Source organism: Brachionichthys hirsutus, chromosome 9, assembly GCF_040956055.1.
Source record: "Brachionichthys hirsutus isolate HB-005 chromosome 9, CSIRO-AGI_Bhir_v1, whole genome shotgun sequence".
Classification (NCBI taxonomy): domain Eukaryota; kingdom Metazoa; phylum Chordata; class Actinopteri; order Lophiiformes; family Brachionichthyidae; genus Brachionichthys; species Brachionichthys hirsutus.
In genome coordinates, this window is record NC_090905.1 from 9,118,221 (window position 1) to 9,140,052 (window position 21,832).

General features: G+C 43.8%; 1 protein-coding gene across 1 annotated transcript; it reads right to left on the reverse strand.

Moving 5' to 3' along the window:
- Window positions 1-250: 250 nt before the first annotated feature.
- osbpl9 (oxysterol binding protein-like 9) lies at window positions 251-21,658 on the reverse strand. Its single transcript, XM_068743106.1, has 24 exons — window positions 21,548-21,658; window positions 20,508-20,558; window positions 18,506-18,584; window positions 14,470-14,546; window positions 11,622-11,717; window positions 11,213-11,260; window positions 10,222-10,251; window positions 10,084-10,134; window positions 9,549-9,587; window positions 6,801-6,894; window positions 6,170-6,274; window positions 5,261-5,420; window positions 4,927-5,039; window positions 4,671-4,789; window positions 4,433-4,518; window positions 4,145-4,325; window positions 3,720-3,804; window positions 3,430-3,540; window positions 3,274-3,337; window positions 3,033-3,173; window positions 2,860-2,938; window positions 2,682-2,773; window positions 2,447-2,582; window positions 251-2,234 (listed from the first exon to the last, which is right to left on the reverse strand). Exons 1-24 carry the CDS (start codon window positions 21,656-21,658, stop codon window positions 2,160-2,162), a joined length of 2,223 nt encoding a protein of 740 aa, XP_068599207.1. The 3' UTR covers window positions 251-2,159.
- Between the last annotated feature and the right edge of the window lie 174 nt (window positions 21,659-21,832).

The window sequence follows — 21,832 nt, forward strand, 5'->3', positions numbered from 1 at the left end:
AATTATATAATCTTCTGCCTACATGTTGTACAGGTGATCAGGCTCATATGACAAATTCTAAATGCCAAATGTATGTAATTTACACACAAAGGCTTTTCCCCAGCTAGTAGCACGGGTTGGTTTTGTACTTGTATGCATTGTACTCAATGGACAGTAATCTGATACACACAAATTAATCTGATGGAGCTAAATGTGACCCTAATCAATCAATGCTCACCCTCTCCTCATATTAAAGAACCACGACACGATACTTGCACGAATAAACTCATGGAGATTTTATAATATGCACCAATAAACAGGAAATTGGATACAATTGATAGTTATGATCAAATTTATAAAACATATTTTGATTGCTCTCTATCAGGCAATAACGACACTGAAATGTCTGGAAAGGCCTCGGGTCAATATAAATTACAAAGACTGGACATATAAGGAAAAAGAAAATGGCTTTAAATTTAGCTTGGAGACAGAATTTCATTTGGCTCGTTTCTGAAGGCATTTCTGTTTGTCAGAGGATTAACAGCTACAACCACCTTCACCAAGCGCCTCACTCGGGGTACATGAAGAACTACATACATGTATTTATATACTCTATCACCAGATTCGTTATCTAGTAGTTCAATAACCCAGGCTACATTTAATCAAATCCAAATACCAACATGAGGCAATATTTAATTCTTATCTATTAACCACAAAGGTAGGTTAAGAGCTTGCTATAGCATTGAGAGAAACGTGTTTATTTTTGCATTGTATCTATAACTTTGCATTTATAACCAATTCATGTAATGGTAAACAAGAGAATGGACGACGGTCAGAAAGCAGAAGTGTACAGTAGGATAGATATCATCTATGTAATTGTCAATATTGGTTCAAAAAACAGTTGGCGGAAATCTGAACCAGTTGAACAGCGTCTGGGCTACAGACGTAACATGAAAGCTGAACAGCTGACATCACAAGAGTAAACCATGATGCGATCCACTCTGGGTTTTTGGACAGCAAACAAAGGCAGATGATGTGCGGAACCAAAAGGGAGACTTGACAGTCACAGGCCTCCATCCTCATCATGGAAAGAAAAGTGTAAACAATTTGTTCATAAATGCCTTCAGGAAGCACAGCCACCGTTCCAGAGGACCGATCCGTCCTTTGTCCAGATGCTCCTTTTGCCTTGTGTCCAGAACTTCTTGGCAAAACGAGCACCTAAATGTGTTGACAGACGATGTCGGCAATCCCTGTATTGCATATATTCCGCACATCCATTACAGCGCTCCACGTCACTGTGCTCAGATGCTATGGCTTGTGCAGGGCTTTGCGTCTGGTAACAATGCGGGGGGGGGGGGGGGGGGGTAACATATTGGGAATGTATGGGTGACAAAAGTTAACTCAAAATGAGAACAGAAAATCAAAAGGCTAAATGGAATGATTCCTTCAGAGGTAAATCCATAAAGTTCATTCATAAATATTTTACACTATTGCCAAAAAGAAATCTAAAAAAAAAATGAGCATTGAAAATAAAGAATATATTTATATATCCATCATACGTATATCTGTATACAAACAAGTTACAACTAGTAGCAGGAAAGCTGAGAATCTCCCAACACTTTGAGATTCATCTGTTCCTCCATCATAAGGCCGTCAGACGTTCAGAGGGAGCAGCAGCTTTCATTTATCAGTCGCCAGAGTCCCTGAGATGTAGAACACCTTTTTATTTCAGATTTGAGTGGAACACTGTCAATCATATGGCCCCACACCCCTTCTGAAAAACAAACAAACAAAAGAAACATTGTGCTAATCTGGCTCTTCCTGTGGAGCTGATGAAAGGTGCGGTCAAAGTTCAGAGTTGAGGAGCGATGCGTCCAACAGGCCCCGTCTTCACTACGTGCTCCCAAGTCTCATGTTGAAGTCGGTGGAAAAACATTGCCCAAAATAATGAGGCGCTTTTACCAAATTTCATGTTATACCTTCAAAGCCATTTGATTTCAATCATTTCCATATTGTTATTTTACAGTCAAATGCAAAGCAGTGTACATATTCAATCATCAGCCATTCCAAGGTTTGGAAAAGAACGAGTTCTGCAAAAGAGTTCTTATGAAGACTCTCGCGTGTGCATTTCTTTATGCATACGTGTGTGTATCAGAGTGTGTGTGTGTGTGTCGTCTTCCTCACGGCCTCTGAGAAGCTAATCTCTTTAATAGAGGCTCATCGTAGACCCAGCACTCCCCATCCTCGTGGAATAACTGCAAAAACACACAAGCAATAAAAATTATTACACGCAAACATCTGAAACAACTTCATTCAAGCTGATCCTGTAATTAAACTACATTTGGATATGACATTTCCAGCACTAGAAACAGTGCATTTCACAGGTTAAAGTCTAATTATGTTTTCAGCTGCTTGTCTACAGTCACAGTATTAACTCCGCTTCTAGAAGAACAGGCTTCTCACTCACTCTGGTCTCCCACTGCTGCTCGTTCGCCTTCCTCTCTCTGGCTTCGGCTCTCTGCTTCTCCTCCAGTCGGTGTTTGGCATCTGTTGCTGCATCAATGTCTCTCAGCTTCAGGTTCAACGTCACGTCTCTCCACAATCTGGTGAATGAAACGGGTGAAAGCCGAAGTCAGTCAGAGTTTTCATAATCATGAGGATCAGACGTACGAGACTGCCGAGAGGCGAGTTCCATTTCTTACCTTCTGGCCTCGTAGCCAAGCTGGTCTTCTAGTTTCCTCACTTTTTTCTTAACGATACCCATCTTCTTTGTGTCTATGAACACCGTGTTTTCCTGGAAACACATCGAAATGTATTCCGTTATGAACGTTCATGAAAGTTAGATTCCTTCATACAAACAGAATGAAAGAAAGGACTCACTCCAGTTGCCCATTTGGTGTACATCACTCCGTTCCATTCTCCTTCAATGGAGCAGAAAGACTTCTTGTCATTGGGTGAACTGAAAGAGAAATATTCAGGAATTGTAATAAGTTTATACTTAAGGGAGACCTGCATCATAGAAGGGATTTAGACTGTACTAAGCGTGCCCTTACTAAATCTCAGCGGTGACCCGGTGCTTTTTTCCTCCGTAGAAGGGCTTTGTGTGGAACACGATGTTGGCGCTGTAGCCCGATTTGGAGCAGGCGATGCTGCACTCCCCACCCAGCTCCACCCAAGGAACCGTCAGAATCGACCTGGACAGTGGGGCTAACGGTTAGCGATGCGCATAGTAATCAACCAATGTTGAGACGTTGTTCAGCGATGACGGCCGTAAACAGGAATAGTGACGCGAACCTGCCATATCCATTGGGAAAGGTGAGGATGTAATGTTCATCATGCTCCAAACAGGACACACAACCTGAGACAAGAACCACAATTAATCACTGGGCCATTATGTGGTGGGGAAAGTTACATCTTGCTGTGAAGTGTATGCAGCGGAGCTTTGGGCACCTTGGCCAATATTATGGACACCGATGGACATGCCTAAGAATTTAGACTTAGTCCATATGTGAGCGTTGAACTGGATCTTCTTGCTTAAACACTCTGCGTAGAACGCAGAAACTAGAGGAAGAGGACAGGAAATACAGGTTTGTAGGAAAGTGTCAAACATGCAGAAAGCAATGGTTAACAATCAATTATAATAAATCAATAAAAATCAGAATTAAGACACCCCACATAAAGATTACATTTTGCTTTTCAAAAGGCAGATGATGAAATGAGTGACTCCATTTGAGACTCACTAGGCGGGTGGTGAGAGACCTGCTCCGCCACGAAACGCACACTCTGAGCTGAAGACCAGGGAACTGGACCATCTGACACCGCCTCCTGAAGGTCAGAGGAAAGAGTCACAGCAGCATGAGATGGAGTTTTCCATCACACTTCTGTGTAGCAGCTGTCATTTGTAGGACGATGGTAATGCTAAAATTAATGCTTGGGGACTGTCATATGGAAAAATAAATAGAAATGCAAATATAAAGGCAACCAGCACAGAGTTTTTATTTTATTTAGTGTTTGCAAATAAAACATCAGTAGTGTTTTTGTGGATTCTACAGGGAGCCAGAGGGTTGGCGCAAAAGTGACAACTTGCTTGAAATTAAACAGTTTTTTTCCTCCAACTGTATATTGATATATAATAAATGTAAAACATTTTTAAATCTGGACTCACCATCTGCGGAGGTGGAACCTCCGCGTCGCCGGGCAGATCCCAGTGACAGAAGAAGACCTCCCCCAGGATTGGGTTGTAAGGTTTCTTTGCCACTGAACCTTTCCTCCCCGCATGGAAGGCTGACAGGTACCACTTCACCACTTGCACCATGCGCTCCTGAGGCTCCGGCTGCTCGGCGATACTAGTCAGAGTCAGAGAAGTTAGTCTTAATATTTCTGAATAATGGGTAAGTTAAATATTCGAGAGTGCGCCACAACAGCTCGCACCAATGAAATAGCTGACCAGTACCTCACAAATAAGTCGGGATGTGCAAAGAAGTCCGCATACATTTCTAACAAAGACCTCCTTTCTAGGATGAAGGTAGGCAACACCACCTGTGAAATGTAATGAAGTGAAACGGTAGCTGAGTGGGTTGTTCAGGAGAAAACAGCCTGCACAAACAATGTGGGGGAAAATTAGATGCAAGAGAATGAAATCAGGAATGGAGGGAGGCTCATAGCCAAGTATGCTGGCCAGGGGTCTTTACCTTCGTGAGGTCCATGCCCAAACGAACTTGGGAGAGAAGATGCATGATGACGCTCTTGTGCTCCTCCACAGACTCGCCCTCGGTGTCGTCATCACGGTCATCGTGGCACTCAAACTGCTCTGGAGACAACAGCGTGGGACAAGTCTCAGCCGACCGCAATAATCAACGTTCCCATTGCCATCTCCTACATCAGCAGGTTTGTGTTCAATACAGAAACAACCACAAAAACAGATCTGTGCATTATTTCCATTTTTACCTGCGTCTGTGGTCCCGTTGGACATGGAGGAGTCGAGAGACTCGGTGGTATCTGGTCGTTTCAACGCGGTTTCTTCATTGGTGAGGGGCGAGGCAGCAGGAGGCCCTGAGGGACTGAGGGTAAGAGGAGGAGGAGGATAATGGGAGCAGACGTGAGCGATTTGTGATGAGTGGGACTTAAATTATGTCTCAAACCTCTCTGACTTTAGTTGTCCAATAAAATCATTTTCCCCACCTCACCCGTTAAATGCTAAATTTGCAGCGCGGCTCTTAAGTTAGGTTCACTGTGCAGTGTTGGCTGCTGGGAGGCGGGAGGCGGGTGACACGATACTCACGCTATGCAGTGTTTGGGGGAGGTGCTGCTCTGGTAGAACTCGTCAGCATCATAGAACTCATCTTCGCTGGACGAATAGGAGAAGTCTGGCACAGAATGCGAGGGGATTGGGATGTGAGCGGGGGAGGCGACGCCACTGCTGGGGCCTGATGGGCCACTCCCTGACAGGGGCAAGAAAAACATTTATTGTTGTCAGTTTCCTTTCTATGCCATTCACACCGCACACGCAAGGCCCCGATCAGATCAATATGATGCTAGAGCAACCGTAACTGGGACTGGTTCAGCAGTAACGTGACGTCTTTGAAATAGTGATGGCTCCCGACGCAGAGCGTATCGACAGCGCTCCAGAGTCTGCAGCCTTCCTCCCTAGTGCGGAGTGCAGAATTTTAATACTGCCGTCTCAGCACAGAAGACAAACAGACATGAGCCTCTGCTTATCTTCGGTTTTCTACCGTGCCGTTTTGCTACTTCGTGTTCACGGACACAGCACTCCACATGAAATAGCATTATCTTTAGTCTTTACCAATAATAACTTCTATTATTAATTGTAATAGAAGTCAGAAAACTGTCTAAACCTAAAACCTATGAACTGTAAATCGGATTAATGTTCCTAATGTTTATTTGTAAATTAATCGGTTGCATTATCCACATATACTTCAACAACAATAAACTCCAAGGCACTCAGAGAGCAAAGACGTCCACCAAACACAGCCCAGTTTGAATTTGGATCATTACCAAAATCTAATGGATTGCTTCTTGGGCACTTCCCCACCACTCCAGAAGGTTTAATCAAAACCTATCCATAGCTCTCCTGCTAACAGTTGGACATGCAGCAGCAACGCACACGCTCCAGCATAGCTGTCAGTGTTGTGATGAAGCCATTGGCTGCAAGACTGAAGTGAATCTTTACCTGTGCTGTTGGGAGTCGGGGTCTGCAGACTGCCCATCACTGTGACAATGGGACCAACAGGCAACGTGGAGGGTCGTTGGTCTGATTTACACGGCTGAGAAGCATCTTCAGGTGGAAAATAAGAACGCGGATGAGTTTAGACTGAGGTCTCGAAATGAACCGAGATTACATCAATGCCAGAAATCCATAAGAATGAGCAAACGAACGGTCCGACTGAGAAGGACCCACAGTCTGCAAAGAAACTCTTGTAATAAGCATGCAGGACTCTGTTATTCCTCTTCCCTACCACCTCACTGGGTACTGTAGTTAGGAACATACCGATTCTATTCTATTCTAAAAATTAACCTTAAAATGCTGATAAAGACATATCTTAAAACCCTGGATAATAACCCTTCCTTCATGTTTTATCTCATTTTTCTGAACGCCTTACTAAAAAATTAGGATCATTGTGATACTCTCAAAATGTAAAAAAAATAAATTACGCGCAAACGCTTCATGGAACGTTGTGACAAAATGCGTGACAGAGAGAGGGCGCTGTTGTCAACTCTCTGGACGAGGTGGGCTGATGAGGCGTGTCAACCCTGGAACGTGAACGTGTGCAAGAAACAGCGACAAGACAGATGTGGACAACCTGTGGGCAGCGTGGTCTGCGTTGGCATCGTGGTGTTTTCTACACGAGTGTCCAGAGGGGGCTGATAGATCCCGTCCACTGGGTTGATGGTGCTCTGCAGGGGATAAACAACAACAATTTTGCAATCAACAACAAGAAAAGCAGCCCCTTCCACTTCCTGCTCTTTCTAAAATGTTGGATTTAAATTAAAGCCAACTGTGCCGACTTCGTAACTGACGCCCATTTCTTTCATCAAGCCATATGCCAGTGGTAATAAAATTCCCAGTCTGTGTATAGATCAGTTTAATGATGGACCTACTTCACATAATGAACAGGGAAATGAAATATGCACCACCCTAGCCTGGGAAGATCAATTTTCCTTCCCCTCGCATTTCCAGGAAATAACAGTGTTTCCGGGTTCCAATAATCAAATCAATATGAGACTAAGGGCACTGCTTGACATTCAAATACCAGCAGTAGCTCTGCACAAGAACAAACAGCGCTTCTTGAAGCCAGTCGAGCGTGCCGTTATTTACTCAGCCGGGCGGTCTCCTCCGCTTCAAGATTAACCCAGCGGTGAAAACTTGTGGGGATATTCACATCCCATCGTCTCATCCCGACATCAATACCCCCGAAACATGCCGACGTATAAAAAGCAGGCCGTGTGGGTAAGCCTAATGGGGTCACGGGCACTGATGACCCAACGCTGACAACACCACGAGATTAAGCAAAACCATATCGACCTTTTATTCCCCCAACTTGCCCTCGGGGCTCGGTGGCACTGAAACTAGGTCCCGTCAATAAAGTATGTGATATCCCATTATTCAATCCTGTCTCTGAGTTTTAGAGCTTTTTACAGTTTGACTGGGTCATTTGAGAGGAGCAGAAACAGACACGTTGAGACAGAGTCCAACCCGACGCATGTCTGGAACAAAAGAACTACAGTAGCAGGTCAGCACCAAAATCAGATTAGACCAGACATGGCAGACACACACAATCCCATGATGCAACACCGTACATAAAAATAGAACTACTACAGGGGTAGAGGACCCCGTGATGTAAAATTGTTGTTTTGCTAAATCTACTCCAAATGCAATCTACAAACTTTAAAAAGGAAATTCTAATTGGAAATCTTATTCAGAGAACCTAGGTTTGACACCTCACCTTCATTTTCTCTGCTGTTCAAACTTCTCTTATCCTTTAGCTTTCTGCCCGTTTTCTTTGCTCTCCAACTCCTTTCTGCACTGCCTGATGGTTGCTTAGTCCGCGTGCGAAAAGTAAAGTGAAGGCTGCTAATTACAGCCAAGTAAATAGTAAATATTGGTGCGGCACGGCTGGATTTTGCAAGAACATTTTAAAGTGAGCGCAAACAGACAGAAGAGACTCACAGCTAAAACTGCTGTGTCACGATGGACTTATTTTTCTTTTGGTTTAATGTAATTTTAAGGCAGCAGAGCAAACCTAAACCGATCAAAGCCCATCAATTATTTTTGACAGCTAAATACAGAACAGGCCGCTGCTGCGCGCCGTTAAAACGATTCCAGCACTTTACAGCGATTCCCCTGCTGATGCAGCTTGAGAAGGTCAGTAAATTATCATTATTTATTTCACTGTTTTAGATGAAGGCCGGCAGTGTATTGATCTTTTGCTACACATTACAGGCGTTCAGGCAAAGCGACATTTTAGATCTTTCCAAACTGCAAAGCACATGGCTAATCACATATAGAAATGTGTAGATAGTGTATGCCTTGCTATTTATAATTCTGAATACTGCATTTAATGAGTGAGATTAAGTTGGCTATAGGAATAATGGAAGCCATTGAGCTGTGCAGCTACTATGGGACTCCTGCTTCCAAGGCCACAGCAGAGTTTTTCCACAATAGTTAGTCACATACAAACATTTCACATGACATTACCTAATATTCCACTCAGTTCCAAGTACCCATTGGGTTTTGTTAATTTACAGGGTGGTCTAAAAGTCTCACAACTGTTTTGTGAGCCAGGAAATGCCATTCAAAACAATTTCCTTGGTGGTGCTATAGGACGCTCTAACATATTACAGGCTAAATATCTGATTTATTAAGTGTGCTGCCTGGAAATCACGCACTGTGGACGTGTGAAAAATGTGCATTCCATTAAGAAGAATGGAAACAAATGGCTTCCTGAATTAATTTCAGCGTGTTGCTGGAATAAAACAGAACTACATATTCATAAAATTAAAAAAAGCTGAGGTACAACTTTCGATAAATTGCTTTTGCACCGTTTTCAACTGAAGTGATTGAAAAAAACAACAACAGAGCGCCAACATTTTTGGAAAAGGTTGCAATAAATCCATCTAAATATCAGTGTGACAGTATGACAAATCAATGGTGAATTCAACTCTAATTTTTGGGTAAAGTGCGTCATTCTCTCGTACCCAGGCATGCAAACACTAATGTATAGTCTACAAACACAGAGATTATACCACATCGTGCATTTTCTATGTTTGCATTAAAAAAAAAGTACTATTATCTTCTAGCGAAGAAAAGAATAGTTCCCAAACTCTGCTTCAGATGAAATCAGGAAATGATTGACTTTAATCAGCAGGAAAGCGGTAGCAGAAATGAGGGAACCAGCTTGAGATAGAAGCTGCTTCCAAATTACAAAGCATGCACTACAGAGGTCTGATTCATTCAATCATCTACAGTGGAGAATAAATTCAGCAAAGATAGAAAGTTAGCAGTTTGTTTGATTTAAATCGCTGTCGTGGACGGAGAACGTCAAACTTACTATAAGTCCGTTTGCGTGTTGCTGTTCGTTACTTTGGTCCTTAAAATTTTGAGAAGACAACATTAGACTACTTTAGAGTCATTTTATAAAGCATCCCGAGCATCTGCGGTGCAGAAAGCAAGGAGAGCCAGCCCTCTCAGCACTCGAAAACATTCACCAAATGCTCATAAGTGGTAATCCTTTCATCACATGGCAGAAGCGGGATTTCTGTCAGCATCGACGGCAACATCACTGTTAATGATGCACCGTGTAAAAAATATAGACAGACAGGTAGAAATTCTCACCCAACAATAACATTAAACAGAAATGACTGTTCCTTTACAAAGCGCTGAACATGCGATGAAACGAGTACGGAGCTCCACGCTCATTAACCACGGAGCCAGAGAGGAACTGGAGCAGGGAACCACCCAGAAGCAGAGGGCAGGTAACACACACACACACACACCGAAACAGTCTGATGAGAACATTTACAACAATAAAATAGCATTTCAAACTGCCGACAGACGAATCAAACTGCGCTGCTATGAGTGCGTACCTTGGCAATTTGTAGCAGTACAATACAGTGCTTGATGGACTCGACCATGCCCTGAAAGAAAAAGACGAGTAGAATTCAAAACTAGGAACCGACTTGAAAGCTTAAATACAGGTGGGAATGTGTCATTTGTCAACTTACACAAGTAGTTGCCTTTAAATTTTCAATTTTCTATTAAAAAAAAAAGGAGAAGGAAATAAGTTGGAACAAAGTTCAAAAGCTGAGACGCTGATATTTAGCAGCAGACAAAGTGACACTGATGGAAAACATCAATATACTGATGCTTACGAGTGGAAATCTATAAGATATTATCACTCGTATTGAAGCGAATGACAAGCCGGTGTGATGAGAAGCGAGCATTAATCTCTGGGGGGAAGTGAATCACGCAGCCGCTGGTAAACAACCACAATGTCCTGAAACCGGACCGTTTCCTCACACATTACAAAACACCGCTAGAAGATAACTGAAACTAGTTTGTGTGTGTCCGCTTGTATCTCCAAAACCCTCAGCGTGCTGCATTTAGCTGAGGAGCTAACTGTCAGTACATTAGAGGTGCAAATCTTTAACCACCCAATGCGTCAAAGCTTCTCAGGATCCAGATGTCTAAACGTGAGGACGCGCTGGTTCTTTGTTCAAAAGGTTGAAAACTGAATATCTTCGGGTTTTTGACAGACGATCAAATAAAATGGGACATTTGAAGATTTAATCATTGGGCTGCGAGCGAAATGTAATTATATTTTTTGCTATGTTTGCCAAACTGCGCACACAAACCGACTATTGCAGAATATAATCTCAATGACTGGTTGAAGCCCGACAGTTGTCGTAGCCGCTTATCAAGTCTGGCCTGTCAGGCAGCAAACTAAAAGGTTTTGTTGGGTCGCTGGCAAAAAAAAAAACAGTTGAGCAAACATTAGGTCCAACCATTTTGATGGCTTTTCAAATTCAAGAAAATGTAGGTTACACTCAATGCAAATTCTGAACTGATAACCATAAAAAAAAAAAATCATTCTGCATAGCTACAAAGAGCAAATGGAGCAAACACCGGAGCTCCATGTGCTGGTTTGCTTCCCCTGTTGCTGGAGGACAGAGCAGAGAGCTGACACAAAGACAGCGGGGCAGTGCTGCTACTCACGCTGCATGACTCATCCTCTTTAGACTCCTTGATCTTCTCGTCAAACAGCTGGGTGACAGCAACACAGAGAGATGAGAAGGAAGAGAATTAGAGTGAGACACCTACCGTGCATGAAAAGAAAACGTAACGCAACACAATGCACACAGGACCCCAGCGCAGCATTTTATATAAAATTCAGAATGACAGTGTAAATATTATACATCTTCTGGGTTTGAACAATAAAAACGTTTTTTTTTTAAATTGTTCATACCTCTTGGAATTGGAATTCCTATTCAAATAGGTTCTTCATTACGCGAGTGTTCATTCTTTCCAATATAGTATCTAACCCTTGGATGCTCAGCAGTGGCAGATGTAGACTACATTCATCATATCACCAATAACAAGTGGCAAACATGTTAGGTGTTCCTACCTTTAACTGGTCAATCAGAATCTGCAGGTAGGCATCAGCTTCAGCTAGCTTCTTATCAAAGTCTTGAACTGACGGAACAAATCCCGTCTCGGCCTCCTGGTGATGGAGAAGCAAACACCTGAACCGAGTCCACGTAAAATGCGATGCCAGTAACTTGCACAGTCGAAGTACGCAGGCACCACCCAATAATACAAGTCACATATTGTAATAAACACTCATTTCTAAATAAAACTTTGTACCTCCTGGCCAGGCGAGCTTTTTAAACTGCTACACAAAATGGTGGAGAGAAACATCAACCGTTCAGGAGAATCTTCCAGCTGCATAGTGTCCCGTGGGAGATCTGAACACTACGGTTTAAATGCTAGCCTGCATAAAAAGGCCAGCAGGTCTGTCTGCCTGCATGTCCGGGTCATTCTGGGAATAGCATATTTCACACTTCAACTGAAGTAAATCAAGGAGCTCCAGAGAAAGCAGAGAATGCAGCGACTGACCGACGTGGGGAGATGTAGCCCTTAAGAGTCATTGTTTGTTAACCGGCTCATCGCAATAGCCCCATCAGAATCAGAAATACACACACACACACACACACACACACACACACACACACACGCACGCCATTTGAAAAGTGATTACGAGACCACTGGTCAGACATCTATCTCAATAGGTCTGCCAAGGAAGTAGAGTCCAGCTGACACAGTAGCACCACCGTCAACAACAACAACAACAACAACATATCATGCAGGTGCTGCTGCACAATAGTTACTCTGGCAACGAGCAACACAATAATAAACAGAGGCCCTGCTAGTTAATCAAGCTCTTATCAAACCTTGTTTGGTGCTACTGCTACTTCGGATTTGTAGCGTTGCAAAATCCAGGGCTGCCCCCGGTGCGTGGGGGCCTTCCTTCCCGTTACAGAAGGTGTCAGAGGAATGTGCAGAAACGCCATCGACTGCCACATTTATGTAAAGTGCCGACTCAAACTGTCAACGAAGTCCGAGTCAAAGAAGCAGCCACGAAGCCTGCAGCTAACTCATCAAACTTCCTCAAATGGATCAAAGGTAACTTCTCTGTTTATGTAGCTGGCCTCATGACAGCCTGAGCTTAAATCAAAAACTAGCTGACGCAATGATGCGAACGTGTGTGTCTGTGTAATTATTGTCACTCCATCGTGAGCAATTATTTTCAGTCACATGCTGCCAATAAATTTATTCCAGCTCTCTAATACACCGCGGATTATATGCCATAGCATTCTCAAAATGGTTTAAAAAAAATAACACTTCATAGTGAATTCAGCTGAATAAAACCCCAAACAGCGTAAAACACTAACGGCGTTTGGCTTCCTGAATCCTATTCCAGGATTATTCCCAGACATCGGCACCTTCTCTCCCACTCATGTGCCTGAGAGCTTCCGTGACAAACAGGATCACCGTGCAAAGTCTCACTTATAAACACTCACACACTAGCTCAACTGCCCCAGAGCCCACAAAGAACTGCCCAGCACCCTGGCCCCTCCTCACACTAGTGTGTGTTTTCACTCAGCGTGACCCACTTTGAAACGCGGCTGCCCCAGCAGGACACTGCGGCCATTGGAGTTTTCCTTTAGCGTATTGCGTGCGTCTTTACTTACTGGATGCCTCAGTCCGATGAACATGCTGCGTTAACCTTGTACATTTCTCCCGTCAGGCCATTTAGCCCGGCACAAGTTGATTTCTCTTTATTTTTCCTTGCTACTCTGGTTTTCACTCCCTCCAGCAACAAAACCACCAGCTCTGGTGAAATAAGTGTTCTTTCTCAGACACCCCTCCTCCTCCTCCTCCTCCTCCTCCTCCACACAGAAACAGTAAACAATCTCCTCCTCTTGCTCTTCACTGCGATCTCTCTCAGTATTAACCACAGCAGCCTTTGTACTGCGAGCATTACGGCCGGCGCGTCTTCAGTCTATCCTTCGGCGGCAGTTATCAGCGGAGGATTTGGTGTGAAAGCAGAGCTGAGCTAATCCAGGACCCTCCCCCGGCAGGAAATACACACTTCCTCTCCCACGGGCCACAGAGAAACGCACAAAGCAGAAGCAGCAAGGGCCGACAGTAACATGCATTAACAAACGCTCCGATTGGCTGAGGCAGGGCAGGCAGGGTTTGGTTGATCAAGCAAGCAGCTCTTAGGATTGGTCGGTGTAGGATCACATGATGCAACGACAGCAGTTCCAACCCTGCATAAGTGAGTGTACAAACTGTAAGCGTACGTGCTACGCAAGCAGGCACACGAAGCACCTCGGAAGGATTCATCACAGAAAGTGGGAAGGGAGGGGGGAAAAAAACAGGTTGGAGAGAGGGCAAATGAAAAGGTTTGTCATGACGGTAAAAAGGAGGAGGAAATAAATGACAGGAGCGGCACAAAGTTCGGTTTGAGGAAAAGAAGCAGGAACAGAAACAATACACAAATACAAAGGTGCGGTAAGAAGATCTAAGACAAACAAAGTTACTCTCAAGGTTGTTTCATGAATGCTTCCTGCTGCACTATCTACAGGACATGCGAACACAACCTTATATTCAGAAGAAGAAATCTCAGTGAAACCTTCAATATCTAACGTTCAACTTTATTTCTTCTTCATTTCTTTCCTTTAAAAGTTGCTCATAGGTAGCCTAAGGCCATTCCACGAGCAGTGGGCTTACAAATAATCATAATAATCTTCCAATAGGAAATAAGTGGTAAATTGTAAAATAAAATGACATGGAACTTATAAACAGGCAAACAAATGTCACGGAGCCTCACATCGGAACCATTTTTTCATGCAACTGAGGGAAGTTTGGACACAGACACACACAGACACACATTTACTACGATTTACCTGGAGCTGGAGGGTGTGACGAAGGATAGTTCCCTCTAAGGCATGGATCCACTTCTCCCGCTCATCGGCATCTCGGGCTGAGAACAGGAGGACACAGACAAACAACGTGAATCACATTTTCCAACAACACAACGGTGAACTGTGGTGAGAAGTGGTGACGCAGCGATGATGCCGAATATCCATGCAGGTTTTTTTTTTCCTCCAAACTACAAATACCTAACGTTCAGAGCTTATGATGATCGGTAATTGTCATATCACAGATAGGCATGAGATTTCTCTTTTTACATTATTTCATATGGAGGGGAAAACAATAAGCTTTACAGCTAAGCTAAGGTAAACAACAAAGGTCAAACACAGCAATCAGATAAGGTGGTGAAATGGAACGAATTTAAGAGAATCACATGAGATGTCTGGAAGTTTTATACGCCAGAGACAAAGAAAGCTCCTTAAAGGAACACAAAATTATGCTCATTCACCGTAGCTGTTATTCGCTTAAACATCAGTCATACATGAAGCCACAGCTGGGTGGCAGGTGGCTCCGTTTAGCACAAAGACAAAGCAAAAAGACAGCTTCGGTGTAATCTACGTGGAAAAAAGACATGTAATATCTTTGTCTTTTAGCCCTCACTTACATTCTGAAGTACCAGCCGGATTCTTGGAAACCTCTTGCGCTCATTAATTGCAAAAGAGCAGAAAGTAAATCCACCCAAAAAGAGGGACTCAATCATCATCTAAGTTACGCAAGTGTAAAATCCTAAACATGGCGCTATGGGATTTAATTTAGCTGCAAGCTAGATTGATGGGTTGAAGAGAAACATAACCCGCCTCTGCCCATAGCAAGCTGGGAACGGCGGGCACAGAGGCCAAGCAGCGCTACAGCAGGAACGCTTTTAAAGACATTAAATGGAAGCCGAGGCTCAGGCCGATCCACTCAGACGATACCCAGCCGCCCTCTCACTCTCCCCTCAGCTCAGACGCGCCAGAGCAACAGATTACTGCGGCTAATGCGTTTTAGCTCAGCAGATGTTTCAGATTAAATACTGCATCTCCATAACGCGTGTCACAAGTGTTTTAAACCTGGCCGGGCGCTCGCACCGTAATCTGTCGGGCGAGGTAGGCGCGAGCAGTCAGTCCACTCAACGAAACTACGAGGCAGCGCGTCGTCACGCACCGATCCATCACTTTAACCTGCAGCGGCAACGCATTCGACCACATTCTCCATGAAGAAAGAAGGACAGAGGGACAAACCAGAGGCAGAAGAACTGACAGAACACGATGAGACCAGCGCACAATGTTTAACCACCCGAGTACAGCAGTGCAGGCGGTATCTGGCGCCCTGGTGATCGATACTTCTAAGGGCGAACAATACCTAGAATAAATATATTTAGTTAATTTTCTATATCGTGAGATACAATATGACATTTTACACATTGAAAAGGAGAAGAGTCATTATTAAGGGTTTTTATTGTGATGCAACAATTTTAAAAGGCGAACAAAAGTGCAAAGTGTAAAAGTAATCAAAGTTCTTCTTCGTCCTTGAACTGCCACTCCAGTTTAACAACGCCTCTTTAACCACGTAAGGGTGCAGGAGTTTCACATCGTAGAGAAAAACAGGGTGTGCCTGTTAATGGGTGCTCTGACGTTTCACTAACAGGAAGACGGAGAAGAGAAGCACGTTTTCACAGCAGCTTATTGCTGCACTTCACAGCAGTAAACTCGGACATTAAGCTAATTCCTCTACCTGTACATTCCTAATATAAGCTCTTTGATCCCATCTCAGCGATTGAGGTAGAGTACTCTTTACAACACAGCCTCTCCCCATATTGCTGTTCATTCCTCTGCTCAAAGCCCCCCCTGTGAATTATGAACCCCCCCCCCCTTTGCCTCTCTCTTCCTGCCATCTGATAAAATGTTTCGGTACATCATCCACTGGGGGAGACAGCCGACCGGATTCTCATGACTCCAACCTCTCAATGACGCTGTACCTACGCTAATGTGCTCTGACGCACGATGTACAATTTCTCAATGAATGCAATACGAGGTCAGTGAAGGAATGTTGCTTTGGTGAGTCATGCGACTACGCTAATGCTAAAAGATATTACTGAGATCATATCTTTCAAACATAACACGTAGCGCTAACGGAGCCCTGAGAGAACACAGTAATAAAATCAACCTTTTCTAAAAAGTGATGGGACGAGACAGTGACAGTACAGGAAAATTCAATGTGAGACAAGACACAGGGCATGGGCTCATCCTAGATTAACTCTCCGTCTCATCAGGGTGGCCATGATGAAGACGAAGGAGAAGACCAGAGACCGATTGCTAATGTAGATAAACAGACGTGAGAGAGAAAGAGAAGAAGATGGAAAGCTAAATGGCTCTCAAGCAACTCTGATGCATCGCTGGGGGAGAGGGAATAATGAATAATGGATGCTTCTCCAAATAGAAAGACGGTGCAGAGCTGCACTCCACGCTAGCCGAGTGGCCGATGGCTCAGAACAACAATTTAACTTGTGAGAGCAGAGCTGTCCCGTAACAGAAACGACTCGGGCTCATCGCGACACACGTAATGAGCCACAAATCAACCAAAGCGAATGTTTTCCACCAGCATTGCCTTTCTTTAACCTTCTTAAACTCTGCGCTCATCTCCTACCATCACACGGTCATACTCTTGCTCCAGCCCATTCAGCCCATGTTGAGTATAATTTATCCTCACTGTAAACGCAAGTGATAAAAAAAAAGAGTTTTCATTACCAACTGAATGCATTAAGGTTCCGTGGCAATAAACAAAACGCTGCGTTGGGTCTGCACTGCTGTCACTGCATAACTTTGTTTGGTGACATAAGCAGCAAGCAGTCATTTAAAAATATCCACTCGCTACAGAAGCTCATAGAGAACAGGAAAGAGTAGCACGCTAACCTTTTCTCAATAAACTAACGGCACCGAGCATCGCTTTGGAACCAGGTGCGGCTAGGAAAGACACCACAGCGATCTAGCAGAGTTCAAAGACAGCCACTTTCTCGATAACCCAGCCGCTCTAGTCTGTGTAAACATTTGATTTTTTTATTCAGGATCCCGCACCAACGCTTCGTACCAAATTGAATTCACATAATCTGTCCTTGAACCTTCACAACAACCCAATGCATCTGGACCGCACTGCACATTTTGCTCCACCTTAACTGCACATCCCACACAACAGACACCTCCTCCCGATCCTCTCGCGTTGGACTGGCAGACATGCACGGTTTTCTCCTTACCCTTCCGTTTGTAGAACCACAGCATACAGCTTCGGAAGACAGACATAGGAGAGGGCATGGAGGTGGCGAGAGTGGTGGGGGGTCCATGGAATGTGGAGGGTGACTTTTTAAAAAAATGGGGTGGTGGAGGTGAAGTGTGTGGAATAATTTATATAAATGGACAACTAAAAAAATAAAGAAGACGGAAATGTGGACGAGGTTAGAGAAAGACCCGGTAAAAAAAAAAAAAAAGGATGTCTGCGGTGAACAGGACTGGACAACTCCCCGTCAAAAGGAGGGAAGGATTGGCAGGACGGGAGGGGGTGATTCTGTAGCTGGGGAGCCAATCCTATCCCTAAAGTGACTGGACGGAAGACAGCGAGCAGTAAAGGGCGACCAGCGGCAGCAACCAGAAGAGATCTGAGCTCAGCTTCCAGCTCAGCAGAATCCCTTATTCCCCGAGGCTCAACTGCAGAAACGCACAAGCAGCAATCTCCCTCCTCAGCCACAGTTAAGGAAACCAAAAGGATCAAAAAAAACATTACCAACGTCTTCTTCTAGAAGAATCTGTCTCGCTTGCAGTAGAACAAACCATGTTAATCACCAGAAATGCATTTTGGTCCAACTTCACGGAGCATGAAGAATCCATGGGAAAAGAAGCATTGCTGCACACAGCACACTTTGACTTTGTCTTTAAAGGGTGAGTGAGGAGTGAGAGAGAGAGAGAGAGAGAGAGAGAGAGCTCACACCGGTGATGGGAGCAGAGATAAGAGGGGGCAGGAAGACAGGGGACATCTCACCTTGGAAATGGAAAGTCTTCTGATCCACGGTGATGGTGAATGTGCTGTCGTCCTCGTCATCAATGCCGATCACAGCTCCCTGGGCAAACAGAGACCGTGAGTGAGAGAGAGGGGGGGGGGAAGCAGCCAGTCAGACACCGAGACACACGTCATTCTCTGCGTTCCATTTCCATCCTCATGCCCTCCACATGTTCCATCGGCCCCCGACCAGCCGTCTCTGGTAAATTACCCTCTCAGGATGTCCCCCTCTCCTTTCGTCTCGTCTTATCGCCTCCTCGCAATCGCTCTCTGTTTCTACCCAACTACACATCCGAGTGCAGCCTTTTGGAACATGGGAGAGAGAATGTGAGGGGAGGAGGAGGAGGAGGTGGGATTTTGGTGAGCAAAGGAGGAGAAAAGCAGTGAAGGGTGGAGAGAATCCGACACCAGGGACCAGCGGTTAGCAGCCAACAGGAGAAAAAGAACTGCAGAGAAATGGCCCGGTGGCTAACTGGGACATTCGCTCCTAGCAACAGAAACAGGGCGTGTGACTTAAGCAGCACGCAGTAAAAGCAACAGCAGCTATAAAGCAGTGGATACGCTCATTAATATGTGGAATATCACGCATGTGGATTTTACAACACGGATTACGAGAAACTCAAAACACGACACAACAATCATGAGCAAGCCGCTGACCTGCCATAGTCAGCTACCTAAAAAAACTCAAATATAAAGCAGAGGTCTAGTTATAATGTATAATAATCTGGAATATCAGGATCAGTGTTAAGATTTCTTATGAGCCTCTCAAGATATTTAGACTGTTATGGGAAAATAAATGAAGACACCAATTCACCTGCTTCGTAGAATGTTTCTAGCACAGCCATAAACTGATTAACTTTCAAGGACAAGGTCAGGAAGTAACGATGATAGTTTTTTTTATTTTTTGACTGCACTAAACAGTCATTAACAGGATGTGATCATTGCAGGGGAAGCGGGAAGCCTATTGAATGAGTTTGTCTGTTTCTGCGTGACGATCCTCGATGACCACTGGTCACTGCCAGGACACATGATTGGGATGCATTTTTGCAATTTCTTAAATCGCTGCTTTTAGTATTTTGGGGAGAAAATAGCATCCACGGTGGTCTGGGGGTACGTTAGCACACACGGCATTCGTAAATTTGTGATGGCACCATTAACGCCGAACTATCTATACAGGTTTTGGGGCAACATACACTGCCAAATAAACAATAACTTTGTCACACAAAGCCTTGTTCATTTCAGGAAGATAATACCAAACTAAATTGTGCGCATACCGAAACTGTCTTTGAGCATTATGAAATAATGAAAAGCAACAAATACATATTTTTTTTGGCAATGGGCTTGTATCTTTTGTCACAGGACTTAAATTGCATTATTGATGAACTATACATTATACAGTAAATTATCTTTGCCCTGACAACTCACATTATTTACTTAAAACCAGTCGATAGTGTCTCAGTGTTTTTCTCTCTCTCTGTCGCGAATGTCATGGAACAATGATTTCTTTCTTTGTGACTAGAAAACATGGACTAATAAGTTACCATAAACTGACAGACAAGGCAAATGTCTAATTGAAAGGTGTTGTGGTTGACTGCTCTACTTGGATAAAAAAAAACCTACAAACAACGACTGCCATCTAGTGGATATTACTAAATATTAAAAACACTGAGGGCAAACACTGTATCTTAATTGACAGAGACAATGAAACTAAGGCAGAACAGGTCATCCCATAAAGTAATGAATACAATGGATGACCACTGTATAATGCAATGTATAACAGAAGAATTTTGCAGCCCAGACAAATCACATGTCAGAAGGAACCCTTGTTATACAAGCATACATGAGAGGGAAGAGTTGTAATCGTCCTTAAGTACAATCTTCAGTTTTGGGTTCTCTGAAATTTAGCCAAGCATGCAGACGATCCATTATAAACATGCAAGATGGCCGTTTAGGAGCAGGATGATGTTGAATGTGGGAATCTTACCCTGAGTCGCACACACCCTCTTCGTGACCCTCGCATCATTTTGTCCTTTGACTGTAAACCACCAAAAGAACACATCACTGGTTATTGGTCTATTGCCTTTTAATATTATCAGTAACACACGTGGTTCCTCTGCCATGACTAATCAAAATGTCTCATGTGAACAAACTAAATCACAAATGCAGAGATCATGCATCATCTGCAGCACAGCATTGTATTTGGTTCTGTCAGGAAGTACAGGAAACATCAAATCAATCAATCAAATCACTTCGTGGAGTCATAAAAAGGCCAACTCCATTAATCGATGGCTAACTGCATACGAACCATTCATTCAAATTGCTCGTGTACCAACACAAACTATCATCATTCTGGTAACAAAATAATGAAACATTCTCACAGTTGTGGAACATTTCAGGGACTTTCTCCTGAAATATACAGCAAAATACTGATTTATTCTAGCCAGGCTCCAACCCTCGACGATCGCGGGTTCTTTCACCTGGGCATCATCATTATGCTCCAGAGTAGGATACAGTGATTTTATTGATCCTAGATGAAAAATATAACTACACACAACTATCTTAGCTTAGTCAACAGCGACAGACTCCCCCTGCGGTGTCCTGTTAGCCATTTGGCTAGCAACTCAGGGAGAGTCGGCTCTCTAGTTCAATTACTGGCGATAATTACCTCGAATAACAAATCAGTCTGTCTCTCATTCTAACCTGATGCTTTGAACTAATTAGAATAATATCCCTACGAGTCGATCCCAGTGTCCAGCCCTGCTAGCCAGTTAGCTGGTTAGCTACATTTGCGGCAGTGTAATAGGAAGATCGACTTGATTTGTCGAATGTCCCCCGAGGACTAATGTTATTGGTCAGTCTGTGGATCTGTCATTGAAGGGACTCGTCTCCTTTTGTCAGCTGAGATAGTTCTGACAAACACAAGGCCATTTTCAGACTTGTGCTTAATAACAAGCAACAACTTGTACAATTTAAGTACTTGAGAGGAACAGTTTATCATTTACATACACAAAAAAAGGAACATACCGTGTAGTAAGACAATAAACCGGCATTATAATCCAATACGAACCACCGATACTGCCAACCCTTCATAACATTAGTCCACTTGCTTAGTGGACCCTCCATTATTGACGCCATCTTTACAACAAACTGCTACAAGCTAAATTTCGAATCCTACTACTGTGAAGGCTTCGCCCGCCCTACTACGCTTCTGATTGGCTAGTACTCGTTGCTAGCAGCTTGGGTTGGTGTGGGAGGATGATTGTAGTTTGGCGAGTACTTCAATGTAAGCCAATCAGAGATGACGTAGGG